Raw genomic sequence first — 12,093 nt, forward strand, 5'->3', positions numbered from 1 at the left:
AATATTATTTTATTCTAAAAATTTTATCTTGTCTCCTTGGTACCCAAAATACCTTATTATGCCTCACTTGACTTCCACATCGCCTTTTATCTCACAAATTCTCCTCCAATAAAATTATTATTATTTTATTATTATTTTCTCACTTGCGAAATATTTTATCCTAAACTACTCTTTTCGTCTTTTATCACTTCTAAACATTTTAATTTACTTCAATTTGTATTCGATCAACTTTATTTATCACCATATCAAAGTATGGGGTATTTCAAATCAAATCTTAATGGATTGACATGAGTATCCAAGGAAGAGTCATTATACATCTCACATATATGGTCTATAACTCATTGCCTGGGCGGTTATAAAAACATTAGTTGTTACATATAACCATCAATTTAGACAAATAAAGAGATTTTGCATAGCTTTTATATGTAGGAGGGATCATAGATGCAAAATCTTGTGTGATTAAAATAATTTGGGATATGACGAGAACTCGAGTGGTGTTATGTTAGTAAGATGGTAACTTAATATCTCACTGCTCACCAATACCTTTATTTTCTCGTTGGTCGCACATTCCATTTTCCTTGTATGACAATGAATGGAGAATGAATTAAATTAAGAATGGTACAAGTTAATGCCGATGTGTACGAGTGGGAAATGTTGTATTTAAATATGGTGCGTCTGCATGACATGCAACTTTGTTAATTATTTGTGGATAATTAATAAATATTTAATTAATTCATGTTGGATATTATTCTGATATTACTTAATTGAATAACTTTTTTAAAAATAATTTGAAATATGATATAAATTTTAATTTAATTTGTTTAAATTTAAATAAATAAAGATTAATTACATTTAAAATTAATTTGTTTAAATTTAAATAAATAAAAATTAATTACATTTAAATTTAATTTATTTAAATTTAAAAGTAATATCCTATCTCTATATCCCTAATACGTCTAAATAATAAATAGATGTACTCGTTTCTACACACAACTAAGAGTGAATATGAGTTGTTCTGTAAGTTAGAAAAACCAAAAACTCTTTTTTCTTTTGGTTTCTCTTCATTCTTGAGTAACCATCAAAGGTCGATGGTTTTGGAACGTGTAATTCTTTGTGAAAATCTTTAGTAGCTACTTCATAACAACGAGAGTGAAGAGACCATTATGTGCACGAAGGAAGATTTGTAAGGCAAGTTTCTTCGATTAGAAAGAGAGTGAAATATTTATGTGAAAAAGTAGGTCCACCTCCCAACAATTTTGCCTTGTTTAAACATTCAAGTTATAACATAAGCGTCTTGCGAAGATGTTATGAATTTTAATTAGTTTACTTGATGCCAGTAAAACGGCAAGAGATTTGGAGAATTAACTTGAAAAACGAAATAAAATATAAAAAAAAAGTAAATAAGAGAAAAATCAAAGAAAAATCAAAAGAAAAAATGTTTTTTTTATTTAATTGATTGATTTTTTTAATTTTAAAATTTGTAAACTTACATGACATGTAATATTTTTATTAGTTAAAGAAATTCAATCTGAAAACCACATCAGCAAATTTTAACAATGGATGACTAATAGATTATCCATAATTGCTTTTCAAAAAAAAAAAAGAAGAGATTATCCATAATTAATTTCAATTAAATTATAAAGGCAACAACAACCGGTCACGCAACCAACTAACTTCCCAAAGGGTAAAAAAAAAAAAGTTTATAAGAACCCATCTGGTCGACCAAACCACACATAGTAAAGTAAAATTGAGGTAAAACCTAAGAAAAGGAAACGGAATGAAGATGAATAGTCTGAGATTGGGTCTGATTATTGTGTTTTGTGCGTTCTGGGAATTGGGGGTTTGCAGAGAGACGGAGGATAACCTGATAAGGATGAAATTAGGAGGCTTCCGTGATCTTCACAACTCCGCCGAGATTCTTAGTCTTGCCCGATTTGCCGTTCAACAGCACAACCAAAGACAGGTTTTTTCTTCTTCTTTTTGCAACTGTTAATATTCATGATATCGATCCTTTAAAACAGAGGAAGAAAACCATGTGTTATTAGAATCAGTTGTAGCCTAGGCATGGGTATAGTCATTCTTCATTTGTTTATAAATATGTTGGATATGTGCAGAATGCTTTTCTTGAGTTAGCAAGGGTGTTAAAGGCCAAGGAACAGGTGGTTTCTGGTAAAATATACCATCTTACACTGGAAATCTTGGACGCCGGTGGTCAAAAGTCCGTATATGAAGCCAAAGTATGGGTGAAGCCCTGGATCAACTTTAAGCAATTGCAGGAATTCAAGCGTGTGCAAGGTCATTTCCTAACTTCAACAATTTACCTTGGGTTTTTGTTTTTTTTTTTTAAGTAAATACTAGTAAAATGCGAAATCATCTGATGCTTGATTTACTTTCAATGACAGCCAGTTTCTTTGACTTGGCCTTTGTATATAGTTTTATGTGCTTGAGAAGATATGTGTAAACCTTTTTTTATGCTACTTGACAATGAACTTCTGTCACTCACACCCTAGAAGCTAAGAGAGGCATTTTTGCTTGAATCCCTGAATTAGCTTTTGTTTTGAATGATATGGTTTCTCAACCTTTATATTACTTTTATGCTTCTTAGTCTAGTGCATTTAGAAAATTTTTGGCCTTCAGTGTTGTTTGAAAGATCATTTAGTCATTCAGTAAAGTAGTGATAAGATGGGTACATTCTGTAAATCAGATGGTCCTCAACTAGGATGGAAAACAGTGCTAACAAATGATCCTAAGGTCCAAGATGCTGCGAACCATGCTATTAAGTCCATTCGGCAGAGATCCAACTCATTGTTCCCTTATGAGCTTCTAGAAATCCTTCTAGCTAAAATGAAGGTTGGTGTTTTATAATGTTCATTTCCGTTTCTATGACTGATGTTCTTTTGGAATAACGTCATTTGCATTTGCGAATATAGTAATAAATTTATTAGCTTAAACCACATACCAATCCCCAAATGTCCATCTGTTCTCTTCAGCTTCTCCCTTTCTGGGAAGGATCACTTTTTCCCACTTAAAAGTTTCGTTGTTTTATGAAGAAGTTTCTTTGGTTAAATGCAGGTCATTGAAGATTATATACAGTTTGACTTACTTCTGAAGTTAAGGAGGGGCAATAAGGAAGAAAATTTCAAGGTTGAAATTACTAAGAACAAAGAAGGAAAGTTTGTTATGAATTAGGAGTAATATCATGTTGGTATAGTAAATGACATGGCGACTGATACAGTTTATCCGTACCATTGTGACAATAAGGAATCCATTTCAGAAGCTATGCTTTTGTGCTTTGATATTTACATTATGACTACCGTCTTGTTTGTATATAACCTTCTGCTTCTCAATACATTGTATACATGTCACTGAGTTTGGATTAAATTATATATTTTTCTTCTGAATGCAATGTAACTTTGAACATCTTTGCCATGTTTCTTTCTTAAGTTAGATGCTTTTGATTGCTTGTATGACTTGCACCTCTTTTCCTTCAAGTTTGTATGACTTGCTTAAATGGGATTGATGTTTGGCTGCTTGTTAATTTCTTTAGCAATTCTGTGTGGTGTTTCTTCTTCGCCAACTGATGCAATCACTGGAAAGCTTATATATATTGGTCTGTTTAGGGCCCGTTTGAAGGTTTGTGGTTACTTAAAGAGTTTGAATATTTTCAAACCAATAAAAGTTTGGGAGGATCAAGTCGATATGCATATGATACCTTGGGGGAGATATTGCTAAAGATCAAGCAATAGTTGTTCACCTATGCCTAAATCCAAGGTGGAAGTTGTTAAAGATACGTCATGAGATATAAAAAAATGACATTTTGATTCACTTACGCCTAAATTCAAGGTGAAAGTTGCTAAAGAATGAGTGTTTGTGTAATATAAAAATGGTAAGTGATATTTTTGTTAACACTTAATCAATCATTAATCATAAAAGTTTATTGGATACAAAATAAAAATATTTGGATTTTGATTAAGTGTAATAAAAGAATAAAAATTTATTTGAAGTTTTTAAAATAGTTGAATTTTTTTTTCAAATATTATGCTTAAAAATAAATAAATAATGCAAATTCATATTTAATTATTTGGAAGAATCTAACAAAAACTTTATATAAGAGTTATACAGTATAATTTACGTCCGGAAATCATATATATATATTGTGGTTTTATTTGGTCCTCTTCTTCTGACCAATGAGCATAACAGATGACTTAGTACATAGTAGAACCGAACTCAATCCAAAATCTACGGATGAACGACAAGAAGAAATTGAGGGAAAACTTAGACATCCACAGCCACACGTTTGTACAGATGGGAAGGCAACCTAGGAGTGGCCATAGCCTGCAATGGAGTCCTCATATAAGCAACCATTCCAGGATTTTCAAGCATGTCGATTTCCTCAGGCTTGACTCCCTCAGCCGGCGTCCAGCTAAAATGGTGCAACAGGTGACCCAGCATGGACGTGACCAGATTGATCCCAAGTTGTGTACCGGGGCATATCCTCCTCCCTGCACCAAACGGAAGTAGCCGGAAATCATGACCCTTCATATCCACGTCCTCCTCCAGGAATCTCTCGGGCCGGAACTCTTCAGGGTCCTTCCACACAGCCGGATCACGGGCGACGGCCCAGACGTTAACGTGCACATTTGATCCCTTGGGGATGTCGTAGCCACCAATTTTAACATTGGCATTGGCACGGTGGGGCAGCATTAGGGGAGTTGGAGGGTGCAATCTTAGTGCCTCCTTGGCTACGCTTTGCAGGTAAGGCAGGCTTGAGAAATCAGTTTCAGACATCACCCGTTCGAACCCTATCACACGATCTAGCTCCTCTTGTGCCTTTTGCTGCACTCTCGGATTTCTGACTATCTCAGCCATTGCCCACTCCACTGAGATTACTGTTGTGTCCATGCCTGCAGTGATCATGTCCTGTATATTCCGTTTATTATTATTATTATTATATTTGTAAGAATTCACTTTGCTATAATAGATGGCTCCAATCCTTGTAAATAAACTCCACAAGTTAAAACACTTACCCAAAGAAGTCCAATAATGGTGTCCTCGCTAAGGTCATACTTGTCTTGCAATGTGAGCAAGGCATCAACAAAGTGCTGCTTGGCACCGCCGCTCTTGTGGCGCGCGAGGGTGTGCTCCTCCATGATAGCTCTGGTGAGACGGTCCCTCCGAGCCCCATGCTTGGCGAATGCCTCCTCTTCCAGAGGAAACATCCAACGGAGCCATGGAATGTGCTCTGCCATGGCAAGTGACGCACCCAGCTTAAGTCCGTTTGCCACAATGGCTTTGAATTCTTGGCCTTGGTCGTCCATTATGCCCTCCGAGTTGACAAAACGCTTCCCGAACGCCAGCCTTGTTATGTTGTTGAATGCTACTGTTCCTAGGTATTTCCTTACAGGCAAACTTTTACCCTTGCTTTCTGCATCTAAATTTGCATTCAGATATATTAATTGTTGTAATGCCACAAAATTACATTCAATTGCATTAATCAAACAGGGTGTACATACAACTTGCAACAAATCTTTTAATAGTCCAAACATTCAATTGCCCCGGAAATACAGAGTGTTCACAATCACTCTTCAGACAAGTAAGTCAGCTATTTACGCAAGAGACCACGTGATATACCGAATAGCTTGGGTGATAAAATCATGTCTCACCATTACTACTTCAATTTCCTTGTGATTTCCCAACACAATCATTATGGCCCATGCCCCTTTTTTTCTGTTGGGGGGTTGGCCAACTGTTAAGATCCATACCTTAGAGGAGAAACCAACAACTATTACTAAGGGATCCATTTAAAGCTTTCAATTATTATTATTATTAGTATTACATCAAAAATTAATTGAACGCTTCAAAATAATTGGAACAATATTTTATTTATTTATTTATTTATTTTGTTGATGGAGTTTAAAAATTATACAAATACTGTGATGGACAATTTTCAACAAGTAATAGCTGAATTTTGGGCGCGCCAAACGCTACTGCATGCGCGGCAGCTATGTTTAAAGGAGAATGCCTCAAGTGGAAGCGCGCCTCCACTCTCCCCGTCTCTTGCGGCCTCCCTCCAGATATTTGACTTTTAAATATAGACGACTTTGCCTACCTTGCTACTTTCTTTCTTTATTTTTTTTATTATGTATTAAAAATTTAAATTTTTTTTATTAACAGCATTTATCTATTTTATTTATTTTAAAAAGCTAGTATTATATTTTAATTTTACTATATTTACTTTTACTTTACCAGTAAATAAAGATAATTAATCCTTTTCATAAAGGCCCCGCAATTAATAACGTTGGAGAAAAAGGCACTGCAACAGCCTAGCAAAATGAAGTAAACCAACATACTGTATATTAATCAAGGCAGGCGGGCGGTATTAATTTGGTGAAGACAAATTAATGAAAATATGGTTAGGGTTACTGCCTAGCTAAAAAGGGAGAAGGAGATGATACCAGGATTGTTGCAGTCGTTGAAGATGGATTCAACCATGGCAGTTACCTCATCTTCTCGGATTGGTCTCAAAGCTTCGAGCCTCTTCGGAGAGAAAAGCTCCAGCGTGCAAACTTTCCTTACCTTCACATAATGAGGTCCGTAATCAGCCCATATAAGGTCCTGTCCATCTCTGCTAAACTTTGCCGCTGATCTGCTCCTATGCCTATCCGCCAACTGTTGATCATTCTCTTTCAGAACCTCCCTGGCCAGTTCCGAATTCGACACAATCACGTTCAAAGTCGAACCAAACCAGACGGATATAATTGGACCATAGGCCTGCGCCCACTCCGCATAACACCGGAACCTAACAGGCTTTATGTCGTAAAGGTTCCCGACCACCGGCCATGATCGTGGACCTGGCGGAAGCTTGAACCTTAGCCGTTGGTAAAGCTTGTACGCTAGGGAGATGGCGATGACTGAGATGGTAATCAATAGAGGGAGATGCATTTCTTTTCCTTTTCTTATTTCTATTTTGATTTTAGGGAGAAGAGTGTGGGTTGAGACGAAGTCCATATATAGGAGGGGAGTTGGTGAATTGATCTTTCAAAGCTTCATCATACATTTGGGAGGGACTGATACGGTCACCTGTACAAACCATAGAATCACCGGTCAAGGGCCAATGGAATCAGGACACATCAGAGTCATGGCTGGTGGGTTCAAAGGGGTTGCGTGACGAAGTACGTGCGCGTTTGGTAATGTTTGTTTGTGGATAATATTTTGGTGGTTGGTGAGGTGAGAAATTGGGAAGAAAGGTTCAAGTTTGTGCCCTGTGAAAGAATCAACGGTTGGTGAAGTGGTGGGCTCTCCTAATCCATAGCCCATAGATAATTAAGCTGAGCGGTATTAAACAAATATGCTCAGAAAATTTTGAAAATGAGGCTAAAAAAGAAAACCATTTTGATATTCAAGATAAATGTCTAAAATAAAATGTAAATGGTGGTTGGAAATGCTCATTTTCAAAAATTTATAAATCTAATGTTTATTAATTTTTCATTTTAAAATATATTTTTTAAAATTTAGAATACAATATTTTTCATCTGACATGATACTTCAAAAAACCTCCTAAACTATTAAAAAAATAGAAATAAGTTTTAATACTTTTATTACATTTAATCAGATTCATATATTTTTATTTTGATTCAAATAAATTTTTATGATCAATAGTTTGACTAATTGTCATTCATCAAAATGTCACTTGTTATTTTATACTTATGTGACGTTGACATAAAAGATGAAAATGTTATAAGAGTATGTTATCATGTCATGTTATCATCTATTATTACTATATCAACATGTCACGTGATATAAAATGATAAGTGATATTTTAAATAATAAAAATTAATTACTTATTAATTATAAGAACTTATTTGATTTAAAATAAAAATATAAAAATTTAATTAAATATAATATAAAAATAAAAATTTTTTTAAATTTTTTTAAATAATACGACTAATGATTATAAATTTATATTTGTTAAAAGTTATTTTTATGTGACAGCAGTTAATCTCCTTAACAGTAATTATTAATTTTTTTTATAAATTTTCATAAATTCATAACATCTAAAAGATTACACATATAAGATATTTATTTTCCTTGGATTATTTATTCGTAGTGTCTACTACTTAAGTGAATTAAAACTTAAAAAATGAAGCCATTACAAGGAATTAAGAAAGCAACTAGTACTGTTATTCTAGTCAAACAACTTAACTAGCCAATCGCGCCAACCATTTTTGGTCATGCGGTGGCGTTAGCCGTCACCACCACCAACTCCATGTTTGCTTATGAAACCAAGACGGGGAAATATCAGTCCCCCGTGTTAAAAATAAAAAAACATTTGTTATGTTGAGAAGAGTTAAAATTCAATATGCTCCCTCAAAATACTTGAAAATAACATTTTGGTCCTTTTTGCTTCAAAATGATATTTTTATTCTTTCACTGTTAATGCAGGTAGTCAACAGTTGAATAAAACTATAACCAATATTATATAAATAGTTTAGCATAAAAATCTACTCATGTTCTTTTCTAAAACTTAATAAAATTTACTTTGATATTTAATAAAATTCAATATTTGATAGAGAAGAAAAAACTTAAAACTTCATAAAATTTTAAAATGGGGTTTGTGAAAGGTCAAAATACCCAAAAAGTCCCTGTACTCATATATTTTATTTAATTTAGTTCATATACTCAAAATCGAAACAATTTAGTCCATTGATTTTAAGAATTGTTTCAATTTAATCTTTTTCCCTAACGACATCTAATTTTTTTGTTAAAAAGAATAACGTCAACATTGACGTGACACCAACGTGCTAACGTCATAATTTCACGTGGCACTAATATGATTGTGTGGTATGCTAACGTGGTATTAACATGTTGACGTGCCAGTGTCATGTGGCAATGCTGATGTGATAGATGAAAAAAAATTTCAAAAAAAAATTTGTGTCACGTTATAGGGACTAAATTGAACAAAAGTGTATAGTATATGGACTAAATTAAACAAAATTGATGTGTTGATGGACTAAATTAAAAATTGAGATATTGATATACAATGTCTTTTGAAACAAATGTTTGATGAGTGTCTAGATCATATAGTTTGAAGCCTTTCATTCCACTAGAGTATCTTATAAACACACATTTTTTTGCTCTAGAATCAAATTTCTTTTTGTTTTGTGTAAGAGTAGATGCAAAATAAAGTGCACCAAAAACTCTAAAATATGAATATGTAAGGGATTTTTTTAAACAACAACTCATAAGGTGTTTGATTGTTTAAAATGGGTGTAGGTACTCTATTAATAATGTGTGTTGTAGTTAAGATAGAATCCCCTAATACTTAATTAGCAAACTAGACTTAAAAATTAATAATCTTGCAAGTGTTAACAGGTGTTGATGCTTCCTTTCTACCACCCCATTCTATTGGGGTGTGCCTACACATGAAGTTTGGTGAATTATACCTTTTGAAGAGTAAAATTCAAGTAGATTAAATTCAAGACCATTGTTTGAACTAATTTGCTTGATTTTGATGTCTAATTGTGTGTACATCATGTTGTAAAAGCTAGGAACTATAGAAAGAATATCTGATTTAAATTTCATCAAATAAATCCATGTAAACTTGCTAAAATCATCAACCACAGTTAAAAAATAATGATGTCCTTTTAATAATGTTATTGCTTAGGGTCCCCAAATGTCTATATGGACTAATTCATAACACATAACAATAGATTTAATATAAGTTGGAAATTAATGATAATTTCTTTCATTTGCCATTGGACAGATTTCACAAATTAAATCCTAAAGAAAGGATAACTTTGGACACGTTTGATGAATTGCTTGCAATCTGTTTGATGAAAGGTGACTTAGTGTTTATTTGGTCTGACTTTTTTTTAACTTAAAAGCTATTGTAAAACTCTTATGAAAAATAATAACTTTTAAAATTAAGGTAAAGTTGTTTGGTAAATTTACTTTTATAAGCTCTTTTTTATAGATAAGCTTTTTGACAAAACAACTCATATAAGTTCTAATTTTTGTTAAAATTACCTTAAAGGGCATTTAATAAATAACTTTCTATTAATCACGAATTTTTTTGTTTACAATGGAAAAAAGTTAACTTTATTTTTTTATCTATTTAAAACAAAATTTTGAAAATATAAAAAGCATTTTTATATAACATAAAATTCATAATTAATAATAAATCATTAAAAAGTTTCACAAATAATTTATAAGTAATATATAATTTATAAATAATTCATAAATTATCGATTTCTATTTTCTATCAATACAATAACTATTTGGTTGCGAACTCTAGTTATATAACTATCATCCAATGCTCTTTTATAAGTAGACGAGAAGGAGATTGCGATTTACGTTGAAGAGAGGTAATTTGCATAGAGATGAAAATGAGAGGAAGATCGATTAAGAAAGGTAATACTTTTTGAGAGGGTAATGTTGAGATTATTTTTAAAAGATGAGGATAGTTTTGAAATAAAAAGAAAAATTTTCCTAAAAAGCTTACGTGTTTTTAAAAAAAGAGAAAAGAAAGCTGTCAGTTAAAATTCTACTATACAAGTATACGTATTGAATAGACAGTATATAAGCAAGCAGAGTATCGATCCCACAGAGAATTGATTTAAAATTTTACTAAGTACTAAAATTAGAATAATTTAGTTTTATTTAAATAATTAAAATCTGCATTCTAATTAAACTAAAAACTACTCAACTAAAACTAATTTAATTAAAAATTAAAGTAACAAGATAATTGGGTAAACAACAAATCAAATAAGCATAGGATTACAATATCCCTCACACTTCATCTAAATTTTACCTCTTTTCTTTAACTTATTTCAATGGGTTAAATTGCTAATGTAGAGTCCTCAATTATTTATAAGGATCTCTCAACTCATCTTATAAAAATATCAATTTTAACCGAAACACTATATCCCTATGTAAATTGAAATTAAAATAGATTCATTAAGTTTAGATTCTAATCTGGCTACATATGACCTATAGGTATATCCCTATCCTATATGCAAATAAATTAATATGATCATATACTATCCTAATTTTAGTCTACATTAAACTCCCTTTACTAAGTTTGTTTAGGTTCCTAGATCAATTTAATTGGTGGCCAAGCAACCAAAAGCATAAGAACAAATTGGAATAAATAATTCAAATCCCATTAAAGATAAGTAAGAAAGAGATTAAAAATTTAGATTACATGTGAGTTCAATTGCAATCTTAGAAAAATAGTTTAGTTCATAATATCTAATGAAAACTTCATTCAAGAAAAATTAGCCATTAATCCAAGTCAAAAAAAAAAAAGAGAAACACAAAAGTAGAGAGAGAAAACTAATAGTTGAAGCTTTGTGATATTGATTCTCCCTCCAATTCTATTGCTTTCTTGCTTTGTTTTTGGCTGTTTTTCTCTAGAGAAAAAGCTTGCCGCCTCCTCCTAGAAACCTCTAAAAAAGGCCCCTTAAATAGCATCCAAAAGCCCTAGCTTCCAAAATCTCGTAAGCTTGTTATTTTTGAAAAATACGGTGAGCATCGCGGATCTGATTTTCCAGAGATGCGGCTCTCAAAGGTTCTACTCAATTTTGTTTTTCTAGTGCAGTATTTTTGCTTCGATAAAGATTTTGACCACTTTCCAATCAGAACTGAGCAAAGTGGTAAAGTGGTAAACATTAAAGTTGTAGCCCTGCCTCTTAGCTTTCTAATGATCTAAGATTCATGTCATTTGGACTTTTATAGTGGGAGATATGCTTAAAAAATTGAAACATATGCAAACAGAACACCAGTCCATTATGCACCTTTATTCACCAATTGAAATTATTTTTGATTCTACTCCTACAAAAACATAAAAATTAAATATAAATAACATTATTAACTTAAAATAAACATTTTAAACATAAATTAAACTTAAAGTAATAAAATAAATAAAAACACCTAAATTCGATCCTAAATCTAGTCTAACTTAGACTAATTAGCTATTTAATCTTTCATTAAATATATGTATTTGATGCACACATCAAACGCTTATCTGTTGAGTTTTTCCTAAAGCTCTTTTTTTAGATTTTGTTCCTTAAAAAAAGTTATTTTTTAAGAGCT

At 32.2% G+C, this 12,093-nt stretch overlaps 2 protein-coding genes across 2 annotated transcripts; one reads left to right on the forward strand and one right to left on the reverse strand.

Annotated features, from left to right (window-relative positions):
- LOC18598607 (cysteine proteinase inhibitor 7) lies at nucleotides 1,687-3,435 on the forward strand. Its single transcript, XM_007028194.2, has 4 exons — nucleotides 1,687-1,963; nucleotides 2,115-2,295; nucleotides 2,705-2,850; nucleotides 3,073-3,435. Exons 1-4 carry the CDS (start codon nucleotides 1,778-1,780, stop codon nucleotides 3,187-3,189), a joined length of 630 nt encoding a protein of 209 aa, XP_007028256.2. The 5' UTR covers nucleotides 1,687-1,777; the 3' UTR covers nucleotides 3,190-3,435.
- LOC18598608 (cytochrome P450 98A2) lies at nucleotides 4,073-6,976 on the reverse strand. Its single transcript, XM_007028195.2, has 3 exons — nucleotides 6,456-6,976; nucleotides 5,028-5,431; nucleotides 4,073-4,920 (listed from the first exon to the last, which is right to left on the reverse strand). The coding sequence occupies exons 1-3, from the start codon at nucleotides 6,940-6,942 to the stop codon at nucleotides 4,276-4,278; spliced, it is 1,536 nt and encodes a 511-aa protein (XP_007028257.2). The 5' UTR covers nucleotides 6,943-6,976; the 3' UTR covers nucleotides 4,073-4,275.

This window comes from Theobroma cacao, chromosome 5 (assembly GCF_000208745.1).
Source record: "Theobroma cacao cultivar B97-61/B2 chromosome 5, Criollo_cocoa_genome_V2, whole genome shotgun sequence".
NCBI lineage: Eukaryota > Viridiplantae > Streptophyta > Magnoliopsida > Malvales > Malvaceae > Theobroma > Theobroma cacao.

Coding starts and splice junctions, on each gene's coding strand:
- LOC18598608 (XM_007028195.2), bottom strand. CDS start 6,942: ATGCATCTCCCTCTATTGATTACCATCTCAGTCATCGCCATCTCCCTA. Junction 5,432..6,455: donor CAACGACTGCAACAATCCTG/GTATCATCTCCT, acceptor ATGCAAATTTAG/ATGCAGAAAGCAAGGGTAAA. Junction 4,921..5,027: donor CCATTATTGGACTTCTTTGG/GTAAGTGTTTTA, acceptor CGGAATATACAG/GACATGATCACTGCAGGCAT.
- LOC18598607 (XM_007028194.2), top strand. CDS start 1,778: ATGAAGATGAATAGTCTGAGATTGGGTCTGATTATTGTGTTTTGTGCG. Junction 1,964..2,114: donor AACAGCACAACCAAAGACAG/GTTTTTTCTTCT, acceptor GGATATGTGCAG/AATGCTTTTCTTGAGTTAGC. Junction 2,851..3,072: donor TCCTTCTAGCTAAAATGAAG/GTTGGTGTTTTA, acceptor GGTTAAATGCAG/GTCATTGAAGATTATATACA.